The 18559-nt window shown below is 49.6% G+C and overlaps 2 protein-coding genes across 2 annotated transcripts in view; both read left to right on the plus strand.

Annotated features, from left to right (window-relative positions):
• LOC135533845 (serine/arginine repetitive matrix protein 2-like) overlaps positions 1-8078 on the plus strand; it is a 40389-nt gene extending 32311 nt beyond the window's left edge. The window contains exons 7-9 of the mRNA XM_064961057.1: positions 5318-6339; positions 7262-7330; positions 7488-8078. Coding sequence (XP_064817129.1) covers positions 5440-6339; positions 7262-7330; positions 7488-8078 — 1560 coding nt within the window. The 5' untranslated portion in view covers positions 5318-5439. The remainder of the gene's footprint in view (positions 1-5317; positions 6340-7261; positions 7331-7487) is intronic.
• A 194-nt stretch (positions 8079-8272) lies between these two features.
• Positions 8273-16879, plus strand: LOC135533844 (zinc finger CCCH domain-containing protein 13-like). Its single transcript, XM_064961056.1, has 2 exons — positions 8273-9213; positions 16649-16879. The coding sequence occupies exons 1-2, from the start codon at positions 8602-8604 to the stop codon at positions 16781-16783; spliced, it is 747 nt and encodes a 248-aa protein (XP_064817128.1). The 5' UTR covers positions 8273-8601; the 3' UTR covers positions 16784-16879.
• The last annotated feature ends 1680 nt before the right edge of the window (positions 16880-18559 follow it).

The raw sequence follows: 18559 nt of genomic DNA on the forward strand, positions 1-18559 counted from the left end.
ACGACCCCCGCTAGAGCGTCTCCTCTCTCACACGGCACGACCCCTGTTAGAGCGTCTCCTCTCTCACACGGCACGACCCCTGTTAGAGCGTCTCCTCTCTCACATCACGACCCCCGCTAGAGCGTCTCCTCTCTCACACCACGACCCCCGCTAGAGCGTCTCCTCTCTCACATCACGACCCCCGCTAGAGCGTCTCCTCTCACACACATCACGACCCCCGCTAGAGCGTCTCCTCCCTCTACCTCCTCTCTCATACACAGCACGACCCCTGCTAGAGTGTCTCCTCTCTCACACACATCACGACCCCCGCTAGAGCGTCTCCTCTCTCTACCTCCTCTCTCACACATCACGACCCCGCTAGAGCGTCTCCTCTCTCACACAGTACGACCCCCGCTAGAGTGTCTCCTCTCACACACATCACGACCCCTGCTAGAGTCTCCTCCCTCTACCTCCTCTCTCTCACACACCACGACCCCCGCTAGAGCGTCTCCTCTCTCACACATCACGACCCCCGCTAGAGCGTCTCCTCTCTCACACACCACGACCCCTGCTAGAGTGTCTCCTCTCTCACACACACGACCCCCGCTAGAGCGTCTCCTCTCTCACACATCACGACCCCTGCTAGAGTGTCTCCTCTCTCACACAGCACGACCCCTGCTAGAGCTTCTCCTCCCTCTACCTCCTCTCTCACAAACAGCACGACCCCCGCTAGAGCGTCTCCTCTCTCACACACAGCACGACCCCTGCTAGAGCGTCTCCTCCCTCTACCTCCTCTCTCACAAACAGCACGACCCCCGCTAGAGCATCTCCTCTCTCACACATCACGACCCCTGCTAGAGCTTCTCCTCCCTCTACCTCCTCTCTCACACACATCACGACCCCTGCTAGAGCATCTCCTCTCTCACACAGCACGACCCCTGCTAGAGCGTCTCCTCCCTCTACCTCCTCTCACACACATCACGACCCCTGCTAGAGCGTCTCCACTCTCACACAGCACGACCCCTGTTAGAGCGTCTCCTCTCTCACACACATCACAACCCCGCTAGAGCGTCTCCTCTCTCTACCTCCTCTCTCTCACACATCACTACCCCTGCTAGAGCGTTATCTCTCTCTACCTCCTCTCTCACACACAGCACGACCCCTGCTAGAGCGTCTCCTCCCTCTACCTCCTCTCTCACAAACAGCACGACCCCCGCTAGAGCATCTCCTCTCTCACACAGCACGACCCTTGCTAGAGCGTCTCCTCCCTCTACCTCCTCTCACACACATCACGACCCCTGCTAGAGCGTCTCCACTCTCACACAGCACGACCCTGTTAGAGCGTCTCCTCTCTCACACACATCACAACCCCTGCTAGCGTCTCCTCTCTCTACCTCCTCCTCTCTCACACATCACTACCCCTGCTAGAGCGTTATCTCTCTCTACCTCCTCTCTCACACACAGCACGACCCCTGCTAGAGCGTCTCCTCTCTCTACCTCCTCTCTCACACACAGCACAACCCCTGCTAGAGCGTCTCCTCTCTCACACACATCACGACCCCCGCTAGCGTCTCCTCTCACACATCACGACCCCCGCTAGCGTCTCCTCTCTCACACATCACGACCCCCGCTAGAGCCGTCTCCTCCCTCTACCTCCTCTCTCACACACCACGACCCCCGCTAGAGCCGTCTCCTCCCTCTACTTCCTCTCACACACACCACGACCCCCGCTAGAGCATCTCCCTCTCTCACACAGCACGACCCCTGCTAGAGCCGTCTCCTCTCTCACACACATCACAACCCCTGCTAGAGTGTCTCCTCTCTCACACAGCATGACCCCTGCTAGAGTGTCTCCTCTCTCACACATCACGACCCCCGCTAGAGCGTCTCCTCTCACACAGCACAACCCCTGCTAGAGTGCCTCCTCTCTCACACATCACGACCCCCGCTAGAGCGTCTCCTCTCTCACACATCACGACCCCCGCTAGAGTGTCTCCTCTCTCACACACCACGACCCCCGCTAGAGCGTCTCCTCTCACACAGCACGACCCCCGCTAGAGCCGTCTCCTCTCTCACACATCACGACCCCGCTAGAGCGTCTCCTCTCTCACACAGCACGACCCCCGCTAGAGCGTCTCCTCTCTCACACAGCACGACCCCTGCTAGAGCGTCTCCTCTCTCACACAGCACGACCCCCGCTAGAGCGTCTCCTCTCTCACACATCGACCCCCGCTAGAGCGTCTCCTCACTCACACGGCACGACCCCTGTTAGAGCGTCTCCTCTCTCACTAGGCACGACCCCTGTTAGAGCGTCTCCTCTCTCACACATCACGACCCCCGCTAGAGCGTCTCCTCTCTCACACAGCACGACCCCGCTAGAGCGTCTCCTCTCTCACACAGCACGACCCCTGCTAGAGCGTCTCCTCTCTCACACAGCACGACCCCGCTAGAGCCGTCTCCTCTCACACATCACGACCCCCGCTAGAGCGTCTCCTCTCTCACACAGCACGACCCCGTTAGAGCGTCTCCTCTCACACATCACGACCCCCGCTAGAGCGTCTCCTCTCTCACACATCACGACCCCCGCTAGAGCGTCTCCTCTCTCACACGGCACGACCCCTGTTAGAGCGTCTCCTCTCTCACACGGCACGACCCCTGTTAGAGCGTCTCCTCTCACACATCACGACCCCCGCTAGAGCGTCTCCTCTCTCACACAGCACCTACCCCGCTAGAGCGTCTCCTCTCTCACACAGCACGACCCCTGCTAGAGCGTCTCCTCTCTCACACAGCACGACCCCGCTAGAGCGTCTCCTCTCTCACACATCACGACCCCGCTAGAGCGTCTCCTCTCACACAGCACGACCCCGCTAGAGCGTCTCCTCTCTCACACAGCACGACCCCGCTAGAGCGTCTCCTCTCACACATCACGACCCCGCTAGAGCCGTCTCCTCTCTCACACAGCACGACCCCGTTAGAGCCGTCTCCTCTCTCACACAGCACGACCCCGCTAGAGCGTCTCCTCTCTCACACATCACGACCCCCGCTAGAGCGTCTCCTCTCACACGGCACGACCCCTGTTAGAGCGTCTCCCTCTCTCACACGGCACGACCCCTGTTAGAGCGTCTCCTCTCTCACATCACGACCCCCGCTAGAGCCGTCTCCTCTCTCACACCACGACCCCCGCTAGAGCCGTCTCCTCTCTCACACATCACGACCCCCGCTAGAGCGTCTCCTCTCACACACATCACGACCCCCGCTAGAGCGTCTCCTCCCTCTACCTCCTCTCTCATACACAGCACGACCCCTGCTAGAGTGTCTCCTCTCTCACACACATCACGACCCCCGCTAGAGCGTCTCCTCTCTCTACCTCCTCTCTCACACATCACGACCCCGCTAGAGCGTCTCCTCTCTCACACAGTACGACCCCGCTAGAGTGTCTCCTCTCACACACATCACGACCCCTGCTAGAGTCTCCTCCCTCTACCTCCTCTCTCTCACACACCACGACCCCCGCTAGAGCGTCTCCTCTCTCACACATCACGACCCCCGCTAGAGCGTCTCCTCTCTCACACACCACGACCCCTGCTAGAGTGTCTCCTCTCTCACACACACGACCCCCGCTAGAGCGTCTCCTCTCTCACACATCACGACCCCTGCTAGAGTGTCTCCTCTCTCACACAGCACGACCCCCGCTAGAGCGTCTCCTCTCTCACACACCACGACCCCTGCTAGTGTCTCCTCTCTCACACAGCACGACCCCCGCTAGAGCGTCTCCGCTCTCACACATCACGACCCCTGCTAGAGTGTCTCCTCTCTCACACAGCACGACCCCCGCTAGAGCGTCTCCTCTCTCACACCACGACCCCTGCTAGAGTGTCTCCTCTCTCACACAGCACGACCCCCGCTAGAGCGTCTCCGCTCTCACACATCACGACCCCTGCTAGAGTGTCTCCTCTCTCACACAGCACGACCCCCGCTAGAGCGTCTCCTCTCTCACACCACGACCCCGCTAGAGCGTTATGACTTTGAGGTGTTTCCTTCACTCATATTGGATCAGACTGGGTCTGGTTCCGATCAGGTCTTTATGGAGGGAGTCTAGTTGTGCTCGGGTACCGTTCGAAAGGGGCCTTTTTCATAAGAAATTGAATAAATTATGCATCTCCAAGCCCCAGGTCCTCTTTGACCCCGTGAAGTCCAACTAGGGCTCAGAGTTTTTCCTGTTCAGGGAACAACTCTCGGCCATTATGTTGCACTTGGATTTGCATGACAACGTCACTTATGGTCATGTATGTCTAATGTCTGTCATTTATGTCTGTCTGTCATTTATGTCTGTCTGTCATTTATGTTTAATGTCTGTCATTTATGTCTCTGTCATTTATGTTTAATGTCTGTCATTTATGTCTGTCTGTCATATATGTCTGTCTGTCATTTATGTTTAATGTCTGTCATTTATGTCTGTCTGTCATTTATGTTTAATGTCTGTCATTTATGTTTAATGTCTGTCATTTATGTTTAATGTCTGTCATTTATGTTTAATGTCTGTCATTTATGTCTAATGTCTGTCATTTATGCCTAATGTCTGTCATTTATGCCTAATGTCTGTCATTTATGCCTAATGTCTTTCATTTATGTCTAATGTTTATCATTTATGTCTAATGTCTGTCATTTATGTCTAATGTCTGTCATTTATGTCTAATGTCTATCATTTATGTCTAATGTCTATCATTTATGTCTAATGTCTTTCATTTATGTCCAATGTCTGTCATTTATGTCTAATGTCTGTCATTTATGTCTAATGTCTGTCATTTATGTCTAATGTCTGTCATTTATGTCTAATGTCTTTCATTTATGTCTAATGTCTGTCATTTATGTCTAATGTCTGTCATTTATGTCTAATGTCTGTCATTTATGTCTAATGTTTATCATTTATGTCTAATGTTTATTATTTATGTCTAATGTTTATCATTTATGTCTAATGTCTGTCATTTATGTCTAATGTCTGTCATTTATGTCTAATGTCTATCATTTATGTCTAATGTCTATCATTTATGTCTAATGTCTTTCATTTATGTCTAATGTCTGTCATTTATGTCTAATGTCTGTCATTTATGTCTAATGTCTGTCATTTATGTCTAATGTCTGTCATTTATGTCTCTGTCATTTATGTCTAATGTCTGTCATTTATGTCTGTCTGTCATTTATGTCTAATGTCTGTCATTTATGTCTGTCTGTCATTTATATCTAATGTCTGTCATTTATGTCACTGTCATTTATGTCTAATGTCTGTCATTTATGTCTAATGTCTGTCATTTACGTCTAATATCTGTCATTTCATCAGCAGAGCCAAGAAGAAGACGGTCCAAGGCAAGAAGCCTGTCGCTAAAGGAGTGGCAACACCAGGTAAATCTGTTCCTACCACCACCTCTGCCACACAGCCAGTGGTTACCCAACACCCGCGAGATGGCGGAAGCGCCCGTCCAGTCCAGTGACACCGTAGCGAAAGACTCCGACGCGACCGCAACGGAACCCAGTCCAGTCGTCATGGACCTGATGACGACCAACGACGACCAAAGCCAAACCGCTGCCAAACCGGATGGCGAGAATGGAGAAACCATAGCAACCGCTACCGTTCACGCTGCTACCGTTGCTGGTTCTGCACCGGTAACATCAGCCTCTGTCCCCGTAGCTCGCCCAGTGTCTGTAAAAGGTGAAGACAAACTGTTCAACTTCAGTCCGGTAACTCAGGAGATCCTGAAGGCCCTGGAGGCAGCAGTGCACCAACACCGCCTGGGGAGACAAGCCGAGGAACAAAGACAGGACCAGGGAGAGAAGGACAAGCCTCCATCCGACAAGAAGAGCTCTGTAGCTGGAGAGAAGGGGGAGACCAAGACCCCGGCTGGAGGACTAAACCAGGCCCCAACTCAACCAGAGAAGAAGACAGCGACACAGACTCAACGAGATGAGAGAAGTAGACCTGCGCTTTCTCTGAAGAAAAACAAGCTACAACCTGAGAAGTCACAGACCGATAAAAAGCCTCCAACCAAACCAGCGAAGAAGACCACAACACAGACGGAAGGTGCAAAGAAACCACCTTCAGGCTCTGGACAACCAAAGAAGAATCAGGGGAAGACACAAGTCTATGGAGGAAGAGGCAGGCGCAGGGACCATTCTTCCCCAGAAAAGAGAGACTCTTCCAGGCATAGAAGCAGCCGGGCGGCCTCCGAGGAGGAGGAGCAGGGTCCTCCGACGTCGAGACACGGCGACTCCTCTCGCTCTTCTTCTGGCTCCTGCAGGAGCAACAGACAGGATGGCAGTCCCGCCAAGAAGAAGGGGAGGAAAGAGGAGGAGGAGAGGAGCAAGGTAAGAAAGGAGGTAGGGGGCAGACAGGACAGGAGCCAGGGAGAGAGACAGGGGGTAGGGGGGCAGACAGGACAGGAGCCAGGGAGAGAGACAGGGGGTAGGGGGGCAGACAGGTCGGGAGCCAGGGACAGAGACAAAGTAAGAGAAGGAGGAGAGGAGCATGGTAAGAAAGGAGGTAGGGGGGCAGACAGGACAGGAGCCAGGGAGAGAGACAGGGGGGGGGTAGGGGGGCAGACAGGTCGGGAGCCAGGGAGAGAGACAGGGGGGTAGGGGGGGGGCAGACAGGACAGGAGCCAGGGAGAGAGACAGGGGGGTAGGGGGGGGACAGACAGGTCGGGAGCCAGGGAAAGCAGGAATGATGGTGGATGTTTTTTTATATTCAGGTTATATCCTTAAGTTCAGACGTTGTTAAAAGTCTAAATGAGATGTTAACATGATTTCTTTCTGTTTCTGAGATTTCATGTTTCCGTTTGTCCCACAGGGCCACCGTAGTAGAACTAACCAGTCTTCTAGGAGTGATTTCATGTTTCCGTTTGTCCCACAGGGCCACCATAGTAGAACTAGCCAGTCTTCTAGGAGTGATTTCATGTTTCCGTTTGTCCCACAGGGCCACCGTAGTAGAACTAACCAGTCTTCTAGGAGTGATTTCATGTTTCCGTTTGTCCCACAGGGCCACCATAGTAGAACTAGCCAGTCTTCTAGGAGTGATTTCATGTTTCCGTTTGTCCCACAGGGCCACCGTAGTAGAACTAACCAGTCTTCTAGGAGTGATTTCATGTTTCCGTTTGTCCCACAGGGCCACCATAGTAGAACTAGCCAGTCTTCTAGGAGTGATTTCATGTTTCCGTTTGTCCCACAGGGCCACCGTAGTAGAACTAACCAGTCTTCTAGGAGTGATTTCATGTTTCCGTTTGTCCCACAGGGCCACCATAGTAGAACTAGCCAGTCTTCTAGGAGTGAGTCTAGAGATCAGGAGGCAGCAGAGAGCAAGGTGAGCATCAGATTTATAAAAACACACCATTCAAATATTAATGTACAGAATCCAAACGCTTACAATCATCTGATTCAAAGTACAGCACTTCTGTTGAACTTCTGGAAAATGGATTGATTGATTAATTCCATGGATTCATCCTCCTCTCATACCACAGGGTTTTGGCTACGTGGTGGATGAGTTCACTTCCGACGTCAACCCTAGTGACGCCAACCCAATCGACCTGGACCAGTTCAACATGGATGAGTTTGTCACCGTGGACGAGGTGGAAGGGGATGAGGCGGACAACGCCAACCCACCAGAATCATCATCTTCATCACCCAACCCACCAGAGCCATCAACTTCATCACCCAATACCCAAGATGGCACCTATGGAAGGTCGGAACGATCATCCAAACGCAAGAGGGGTACCCCTGATACCCCAATTTCTACTATGAAGTCAAGCCAGGAGAAAGAGAGACCCCTCTCCAAAAGCACTCCCACCCCATCCTCTTCTACCTCTACCCCCTGGACAGAAGACTCCACGACAAGCCGCAACGGCCAAAAGAACGCAGGTGGCAAAACCTCAACCACCTACCACCTCCCGGACGCAAGACCAGGTCAGCAGCCGCAGCTGCTGTTGTCGCGACGGAAGCCGCAGAAACCCGAGAAACTGACGATGACCCCGCAGTCGGGATGGAACCGGAGCCTCTTCCCGTGGAGCTTCTGTCTCAGCCAATGGGGGAAGCAGCCGCTGCTCAGTTGGTAGAGGAAGTAGTGGTCACAAAGGGAAGTGACATGGAGGGTATGTTATCGTCATCCGACCACAAGGTGTCAGTGTTGGGCACGGCATTGCCGGCGAACAAGGAAACAGACAGTGCTGGGTCAGAGATTGATATGGAGACTAAAGCTGAACAACCTCCAGAGGTAGACGGGAGCGAGGGGAAGGCCCAGGCTAAAAAGGAGACTCGATTCTGGGTAGCAAGGCTCAGAATGAAGGCTGCACACTGGAGCTTGGCTTGACTGATCCGTCTTCCACAGCCAAGGAGCAAGACCGTCATACAACCCTAGAACTACAAGGGCTTGAGACGGTGTCGGGTCACCAAGTGCCCCAATCACTTGTTGACAAAGTGCCCAAAGAAAATGTGGGCTTACAGATACCCAACAAAACAGTGGTGCCTGCAGCCTCTGAATCTACGGGTTCCCAGGAGCTCCAAACTACTCTAGAGGAACACCAAGACGAAGAAGAATCTGCTTTCCACATCCTGGACTCTGTAGAGGATCAGGTGACTATGACAGAAGCTCTGGAAAACCACTCTCCTGAATCTAAGGGTACCTCAAAACAACAGAAAGCGAGTTACAAAAAGGTTAAGGGTCATATTCAAAAGAAGGACGGCAAGAAGGTAGTACAAACCCCTGAGAAGATACAGACCCCCCCCGTGGAGTCGGAGAGGGGTGAGCGAGGTACCCACAAAAAGACTAACCGTGTCACCTTAGATGAGGTGAGTGAGGAAGAGGAGAGTTACCCTGACGACGCTGCCGAAGAGGAAGAGCTAATGAAGAAACAGAAACTGGCGAAGGAGAAACGGCGAGAGAGAGAATGGGAGAAGGAGAGGAGTACAAAGCGGGTGAGGAGCAGAGAGAAGGAGCAGGAATGGAAGAGGGAGAAGGGGAGGTTCAGTGTGGATACGGAATGGTTGGTGACTCTGGATGAGATCGGAGGAGATGGGGATGAGAGAGGAGAGGAGGGTGCGAGGGATCAGGAGAGTGGAATAAATGAGGCAGACCTTCATGAATTGGTCACTCTGGATGAGATCGTTGGCGAGGAAGGAGGGGAGGGTCCTAGCCCAGAGCCACACCCATTCAGGCAGGAGGGCGAATCAGGAGACTCCTTCAACACAGAGGTCAGGAAACATCTACTGCTTTTTGTCTTTGCTTGTATCTTGATTTCTCTCACAAACTCACTCTCTCTCACGCATGTGCATTTGTATTTATTATGGATCCCAATTAGCTGCTGCCTTCCTGCGGCCCAGCAAGTTGTAAAATTTTAAAAACATTACAATACCTTCATTAAAGAACTCACAACACAGTGTGTGACCTCAGGCCCGTACTCCACTACCACATATCTACAACACATAACATGGATTATTGTGTGTGTGTCTGTGTTGCTTCACAGTCCCCCCTGTTCCCTAAGGTGTGTATTTTTATGTTTATTTTTTCAAATCTGATTCTACTGTTTGCATCAGTTACCTGATGTGGAATATAGTTCCATGTAGTCGTGGCTCTATGTAGTACTGTGGAATAGAGTTCCATGTAGTCGTGGCTCTATGTAGTACTGTGGAATAGAGCTCCATGTAGTCATGGCTCTATGTAGGACTGTGGAATAGAGTTCCATGTAGTCATGGCTCTATGTAGTACTGTGGAATAGAGTTCCATGTAGTCGTGGCTCTATGTAGTACTGTGGAATAGAGTTCCATGTAGTCATGGCTCTATGTAGAACTGTGGAATAGAGTTCCATGTAGTCGTGGCTCTATGTAGTACTGTGGAATAGAGTTCCATGTAGTCATGGCTCTATGTAGTGCTGTGGAATAGAGTTCCATGTGGTCATGGCTCTATGTAGGACTGTGGAACAGAGTTCCATGTAGTCATGGCTCTATGTGGTACTGTGGAATAGAGTTCCATGTAGTCATGGCTCTATGTAGTACTGTGGAACAGAGTTCCATGTAGTCATGGCTCTATGTGGTACTGTGGAATAGAGTTCCATGTAGTCATGGCTCTATGTAGTACTGTGGAATAGAGTTCCATGTAGTCATGGCTCTATGTAGTACTGTGGAATAGAGTTCCATGTAGTCATGGCTCTATGTATTACTGTGGAATAGAGTTCCATGTAGTCATGGCTTCTATGTATTACTGTGGAATAGAGTTCCATGTAGTCATGGCTCTATGTAGTACTGTGGAATAGAGTTCCATGTAGTCATGGCTCTATGTAGTACTGTGGAATAGAGTTCCATGTAGTCGTGGCTCTATGTAGTACTGTGGAATAGAGTTCCATGTAGTCGTGGCTCTATGTAGTACTGTGGAATAGAGTTCCATGTAGTCGTGGCTCTATGTAGTACTGTGGAATAGAGTTCCATGTAGTCGTGGCTCTATGTAGGACTGTGGAATAGAGTTCCATGTAGTCGTGTCTATGTAGTACTGTGGAATAGAGTTCCATGTAGTCGTGGCTCTATGTAGTACTGTGGAATAGAGTTCCATGTAGTCGTGGCTCTATGTAGTACTGTGGAATAGAGTTCCATGTAGTCGTGGCTCTATGTAGTACTGTGGAATAGAGTTCCATGTAGTCGTGGCTCTATGTAGTACTGTGGAATAGAGTTCCATGTAGTCGTGGCTCTATGTAGTACTGTGGAATAGAGTTCCATGTAGTCGTGGCTCTATGTAGTACTGTGGAATAGAGTTCCATGTAGTCTTGTTTCTATGTAGTACTGTGGAATAGAGTTCCATGTTGTCATGGCTCTATGTAGTACTGTGGAATAGAGTTCCATGTAGTCGTGGCTCTATGTAGTACTGTGGAATAGAGTTCCATGTAGTCATGGCTCTATGTGAGTACTGTGGAATAGAGCTCCATGTTGTCATGGCTCTATGTGGTACTGTGGAATAGAGTTCCATGTAGTCGTGGCTCTATGTAGTACTGTGGAATAGAGTTCCATGTTGTCGTGGCTCTATGTGGTACTGTGCGCCTCCCATTGTCTGTTCTGGACTTGGGGACTGTGAAGAGACCTTTGGTGGCATGTCTTGTGGGGTAGTCATGGGTGTCTAAGTGCTAGTTGTTTAAACAGACAGCTCAGTGTTTTCAACATGTCAATACAACTCACAAATACAACTAGGGATGAAATCTATCTCTCCTCTACTTTGAGCCAGGAGAGTTGGACGTGCATATTATTCATCTTTGCGCTCTGTGTACATCCAAGGCCCAGCCGTGCTGCCATGTTCTGAGCCAATTGCAATTTTCTTAAGTCCCCTCTTTGTGGCACCTGACCACACGACTGAACAGTAGTCAAGGTGTGACAAAACTAGAGCCTGTAGGACCTGCCTTGTTGATAGTGTTGTTAAGAAGGTAGAAACTAGGGCCTGTAGGACCTGCCTTGTTGATAGTGTTGTTAAGAAGGTAGAAACTAGGGCCTGTAGGACCTGCCTTGTTGATAGTGTTGTTAAGAAGGTAGGAAATCAGGGCCTGTAGGAACTGCCTTGTTGATTGTGTTGTTAAGAAGGTAGAAACTAGGGCCTGTAGGACCTGCCTTGTTGATAGTGTTGTTAAGAAGCTAGAAGCTAGGGCCTGTAGGACCTGCCTTGTTGATAGTGTTGTTAAGAAGGTAGAAACTAGGGCCTGTAGGACCTGCCTTGTTGATAGTGTTGTTAAGAAGGTAGAAATCAGGGCCTGTAGGACTGCCTTGTTGATTGTGTTGTTAAGAAGGTAGAAACTAGGGCCTGTAGGACCTGCCTTGTTGATTGTGTTGTTAAGAAGGTAGAAACTAGGGCCTGTAGGTCCTGCCTTGTTGATAGTGTTGTTAAGAAGGTAGAAACTAGGGCCTGTAGGACCTGCCTTGTTGATAGTGTTGTTAAGAAGGTAGAAACTAGGGCCTGTAGGACCTGCCTTGTTGATTGTGTTGTTAAGAAGGTAGAAACTAGGGCCTGTAGGACCTGCCTTGTTGATTGTGTTGTTAAGAAGGTAGAAACTAGGGCCTGTAGGACCTGCCTTGTTGATAGTGTTGTTAAGAAGGTAGAAACTATGGCCCTGTAGGACCTGCCTTGTTGATAGTGTTGTTAAGAAGGTAGAAACTAGGGCCTGTAGGACCTGCCTTGTTGATTGTGTTGTTAAGAAGGTAGAAACTAGGGCCTGTAGGACCTGCCTTGTTGATGATAGTGTTGTTAAGAAGGTAGAAACTAGGGCCTGTAGGACCTGCCTTGTTGATAGTGTTGTTAAGAAGCTAGAAGCTAGGGCCTGTAGGACCTGCCTTGTTGATAGTGTTGTTAAGAAGGTAGAAACTAGGGCCTGTAGGACCTGCCTTGTTGATAGTGTTGTTAAGAAGGTAGAAATCAGGGCCTGTAGGAACTGCCTTGTTGATTGTGTTGTTAAGAAGGTAGAAACTAGGGCCTGTAGGACCTGCCTTGTTGATTGTGTTGTTAAGAAGGTAGAAACTAGGGCCTGTAGGACCTGCCTTGTTGATAGTGTTGTTAAGAAGGTAGAAACTAGGGCCTGTAGGAACTGCCTTGTTGATAGTGTTGTTAAGAAGGTAGAAACAAGGGCCTGTAGGACCTGCCTTGTTGATAGTGTTGTTAAGAAGGTAGAAACTAGGGCCTGTAGGACCTGCCTTGTTGATAGTGTTGTTAAGAAGGTAGAAACTAGGGCCTGTAGGACCTGCCTTGTTGATAGTGTTGTTAAGAAGGTAGAAACTAGGGCCTGTAGGACCTGCCTTGTTGATAGTGTTGTTAAGAAGCTAGAAGCTAGGGCCTGTAGGACCTGCCTTGTTGATAGTGTTGTTAAGAAGGTAGAAACTAGGGCCTGTAGGACCTGCCTTGTTGATAGTGTTGTTAGAAGGTAGAAATCAGGGCCTGTAGGAACTGCCTTGTTGATTGTGTTGTTAAGAAGGTAGAAACTAGGGCCTGTAGGACCTGCCTTGTTGATTGTGTTGTTAAGAAGGTAGAAACTAGGGCCTGTAGGACCTGCCTTGTTGATAGTGTTGTTAAGAAGGTAGAAACTAGGGCCTGTAGGACCTGCCTTGTTGATAGTGTTGTTAAGAAGGTAGAAACTATGGCCTGTAGGACCTGCCTTGTTGATAGTGTTGTTAAGAAAGGTAGAAACTAGGGCCTGTAGGACCTGCCTTGTGATTGTGTTGTTAAGAAGGTAGAAACTAGGGCCTGTGGACCCTGCCTTGTTGATAGTGTTGTTAAGAGTAGAAACTAGGGGGGCCTGTAGGACCTGCCTTGTTGATAGTGTTGTTAAGAAGGTAGAAACTAGGGCCTGTAGGACCTGCCTTGTTGATTGTGTTGTTAAGAAGGTAGAAACTAGGGCCTGTAGGACCTGCCTTGTTGATTGTGTTGTTAAGAAGGTAGAAACTAGGGCCTGTAGGACCTGCCTTGTTGATAGTGTTGTTAAGAAGGTAGAAACTAGGGCCTGTAGGACCTGCCTTGTTGATTGTGTTGTTAAGAAGGTAGAAACTAGGGCCTGTAGGACCCTGCCTTGTTGATTGTGTTGTTAAGAAGGTAGAAGCTAGGGCCTGTAGGACCTGCCTTATTGATTGTGTTGTTAAGAAGGTAGAAACTAGGGCCTGTAGGACCTGCCTTGTTGATTGTGTTGTTAAGAAGGTAGAAACTGAGGCCTGTAGGACCTGCCTTGTTGATTGTGTTGTTAAGAAGGTAGAAACTAGGGCCTGTAGGACCTGCCTTGTTGATTGTGTTTGTTAAGAAGGTAGAAACTAGGGCCTGTAGGACCTGCCTTGTTGATTGTGTTGTTAAGAAGGTAGAAACTAGCGCCTGTGGGACCTGCCTTGTTGATAGTGTTGTTAAGAAGAGAAACTAGGGCCTGTAGGACCTGCCTTGTTGATAGTGAAGTTAAGAAGGCAGAGCAGCACTTTATCATGGACAGACTTCTCCCCATCTTATCAATATGTTTTGACCATGACAGTTTACATTCTAGTGTTACTCCAAGTTTTGTCACCTTAACTTGTTCAATTTCCACATTATTCATTACAAGATTTAGTTGAGGTTTAGGGTTTAGTGGATGATTTGTTCCAAATATAATGCTTTTAGTTGTAGAAATATTTTAGGCTAACTTATTCCTTTCAACCCCATTCTACTAACTTATTCCTTGCCACCCCACTCTGAAACTAACTGCAGAGCTCTTTGTTAAGTGTTGCAGTCTTTTCAGTCACTGTGTGCTGACGTGAGTCACACGCATACACATAGACACTCTGGGCTTTACTGTACAGAAACCCAGCCTCAAACTGCTATCAGCAAGCAATGCAGGTGTGAAGCACAGTGGCTTGGAGGCTCCTAGAAGGCAGGAATCTAGGAAGAAACCTAGAGAGGAACCAGGCTCCGAGGGGGATAAACTCCCTAGAAAGGCAGGAACCTAGGAAGAAACCTAGAGAGGAACCAGGCTCCGAGGGGTGGCCCGTCCTCTTCTGGCTTTGTCGGGTGGAAGATTATAACAGAACATGACCAAGATGTTCGGACGTTCATAGATGACCTGCAGGGTCAAACAATAATCACAGTGGTTGATAGACAACAATCATTTTTTCACCTCTTCCACACTCACTGTACAGAATTAAAAATGATCATTCTTGTCTTTCATAATTTGGTCAGATATACTTGGATGTGTAGTGTCAGCGTTTGTTTTTTCTGTGGCATGTCTTCCCGAAATGTGCTAATCTTGCAACTGAAAAATCATTGAAGTAGTTGGCAGAAGTCGGTTTTGAAATGAATGAGCCATTTGATTCATTGAAAGAAGGAGCAGAATTGCTTATTTTCCTAAAGTGTTTTTACTATCATTCTTTGTCATTTATCTTCGTTTCATAGTGTAGTTTCTTCTTGTTTTTATTCAGTTTAGTCTCGTGATTTGTCAACTTTGATTCGTTTGCCAATCAGTTGTGCAGCCAGACTTATTTTCCATCTCTTTGCCTCATCCCTCTCAACCAAACCCTTTTAAATTCCTCATCAGTTCACAAGGATAAATGTTTTTACAGCCATTTTTCTTAATGGTGTTTATTAGTTACTGGGAAAAGTAGTTTCATTAATGTGTCCAGGGCAGCGTCTGGTCATTACACACCACAGACCAGCAGCGTCTGGTTGCTCCTCATTACACCACAGACCAGCAGCGTCTGGTTGCTCTCATTACACCACAGACCAGCAGCGTCTGGTTGCTCACATTACACACCACAGACCAGCAGCGTCTGGTTGCTCCTCATTACACACCACAGACCAGCAGCGTCTGGTTGTGCCTCATTACACACCACAGACCAGCAGCGTCTGGTTGCTCCTCATTACACACCACAGACCAGCAACGTCTGGGTTGCTTCTCATTACACACCACAGACCAGCAGCGTCTGGTTGCTCCTCATTACACACCACAGACCAGCAGCGTCTGGGTTGCTCCTCATTACACACCACGGACCAGCAACGTCTGGGTTGCTTCTCATTACACACCACAGACCAGCAACATCTCGTTGCTCCTCATTACACACCACAGACCAGCAGCGTCTGGTTGCTCCTCATTACACACCACAGACCAGCAGCGTCTGGTTGCTCTCATTAAACACCACGACCAGCAGCCTGGGTTGCTCCTCATTACACCACAGACCAGCAGCGTCTGGTTGCTCCTCATTACACACCACAGACCAGCAGCGTCTGGTTGCTCCTCATTACACACCACAGACCAGCAGCGTCTGGTTGCTTCTCATTACACACCACAGACCAGCAGCGTCTGGTTGCTCCTCATTACACACCACAGACCAGCAGCATCTGGGTTGCTCCTCATTACACACCACAGACCAGCAGCGTCTGGTTGGTCCTCATTACACACCACAGACCAGCAGCATTACACACCACAGACCAGCAGCCTGGTTGCTCCTCATTACACACCACAGACCAGCAGTGTCTGGGTTGCTACAGCCTGGTTGCTCCTCATTACACACCACAGACCAGCAGCGTCTGGTTGCTCCTCATTACACACCACAGACCAGCAGCGTCTGGTTGCCCCTTTCATTACACACCACAGACTCAACGTCTGGTTGCCCTCATTACACACCACAGACCAGCAGCGTCTGGTTGCTCCTCATTACACACCACAGACCAGCAGCGTCTGGTTGCTCCTCATTACACACCACAGACCAGCAGCGTCTGCTGCTCCTCATTACACACCACAGACCAGCAGCGTCTGGTTGCTCCTCATTACACACCACAGACCAGCAGCGTCTGGTTGCTCCTCATTACACACCACAGACCAGCAGCGTCTGGTTGCTCCTCATTACACACCAGACCAGCAGCTGCCTGGTTGCTCCTCATTACACACCACAGACCAGCAGTGTCTGGTTGCTCCTCATTACACACCACAGACCAGCAGCGTCTGGTTGCTCCTCATTACACACCACAGACCAGCAGCGCCCCTCTGGTTGCTCCTCATTACACACTACAGACCAGAGCAGCGCCTGGTTGCTCCTCATTACACACCACAGACCAGGCAAATGATTTGCATCATCAACATAGGAATCACTACAAGACGTATGACCTCTTCTACATTGTATGAGACAGGCACATGACATATTTTCATCTCTGTCCTGTCAGACTATGGTGACCCTGGATGAGACTGGAAGTGATCATGAGATGGAGGAAGTGCAGCCCAAGAAGTCTCCAGAACCAGCCCAGAACACAGGTACAGGTATCTGTCAGATCAGAACCAGCCCAGACCCGGCACGCTGACAACACAGGTACAGGTATCTGTTAGATCAGAACCAGCCCAGACCCGGTACACTGACAACACAGGTACAGGTATCTGTCAGATCAGAACCAGCCCAGACCCGGCACGCTGACAACACAGGTACAGGTATCTGTTAGATCAGAACCAGCCCAGACCCGGTACACTGACAACACAGGTACAGGTATCTGTTAGAACAGAACCAGCCCAGACCCGGCACGCTGACAACACAGGTACAGGTATCTGTTAGATCAGAACCAGCCCAGACCCGGCACGCTGACAACACAGGTACAGGTATCTGTTAGATCAGAACCAGCCCAGACCCGGCACGCTGACAACACAGGTACAGGTATCTGTTAGATCAGAACCAGCCCAGACCCGGCACGCTGACAACACAGGTACAGGTATCTGTTAGATCAGAACCAGCCCAGACCCGGCACGCTGACAACACAGGTACAGGTATCTGTTAGATCAGAACCAGCCCAGACCCGGCACGCTGACAACACAGGTACAGGTGTTTGTTAGATCAGAGCGACTGTGTTTCTGTTAGATCAGAGCGACTGTGTTTCTGTTAGATCAGAGCGACTGTGTGTGTTAGATCAGAGCGACTGTGTGTTTCTGTTAGATCAGAGCGACTGTGTTTCTGTTAGATCAGAGTGACTGTGTGTCTGTTAGATCAGAGCGACTGTGTGTCTGTTAGATCAGAGCGACTGTGTTTCTGTTAGATCAGAGCGACTGTGTGTGTCTGTTAGATCAGAGCGACTGTGTGTCTGTTAGATCAGAGCGACTGTGTGTGTTAGATCAGAGCGACTGTGTGTGTTTGTTAGACCAGAGCGACTGTGTTTCTGTTAGATCAGAGCGACTGTGTGTGTCTGTTAGATCAGAGCGACTGTGTTTCTGTTAGATCAGAGCGACTGTGTTTCTGTTAGATCAGAGCGACTGTGTGTGTTAGATCAGAGCGACTGTGTGTGTTAGATCAGAGCGACTGTGTGTGTCTGTTAGACCAGAGCGACTGTGTTTCTATTAGATCAGAGCGACTGTGTTTCTGTTAGATCAGAGCAACTGTGTGTGTCTGTTAGACCAGAGCGACTGTGTTTCTGTTAGATCAGAGCGACTGTGTTTCTGTTAGACCAGAGCGACTGTGTTTCTGTTAGATCAGAGCGACTGTGTGTGTGTCTGTGATATGCTGGTTGACTCATAACCCGCAGTCGATGTCGTTATATCCGTGGTGCGGACGGGTTTAGGGGCATTAAATATTGTGTTGGTGAAGGGTTTAGGGGCATTAAATATTGTGTTGGTGAAGGGTTTAGGGGCATTAAATATTGTGTTGGTGAAGGGTTTAGGGGCATTAAATATTGTGTTGGTGAAGGGTTTAGGGGCATTAAATAGTGTGTTGGTGAAGGGTTTAGGGGCATTAAATATTGTGTTGGTGAAGGGTTTAGGGGCATTAAATAGTGTGTTGGTGAAGGGTTTAGGGGCATTAAACAGTACGGAGGTGAAGGGGGGGGGTTAGGGGCATTAAATAGTGTGTTGGTGAAGGGTTTAGGGGCATTAAATAGTGTGTTGGTGAAGGGTTTAGGGGCATTAAACAGTATGTAGGTGAAGGGGGGGGGTGGTTAGGGGCATTAAATAGTGTGTTGGTGAATGGGGGTTAGGGGCATTAAATAGTGTGTTGGTGAAGGGGTTAGGGTCATTAAATAGTGTGTTGGTGAAGGGGGGTGGTTAGGGGCATTAAATAGTGTGTAGGTGAAGGGTTTAGGGTAATTAAATAGTGTGTGGTT

Source organism: Oncorhynchus masou, unplaced genomic scaffold (genome assembly GCF_036934945.1).
Source record: "Oncorhynchus masou masou isolate Uvic2021 unplaced genomic scaffold, UVic_Omas_1.1 unplaced_scaffold_2718, whole genome shotgun sequence".
NCBI classification, from domain to species: Eukaryota; Metazoa; Chordata; class Actinopteri; order Salmoniformes; family Salmonidae; genus Oncorhynchus; species Oncorhynchus masou.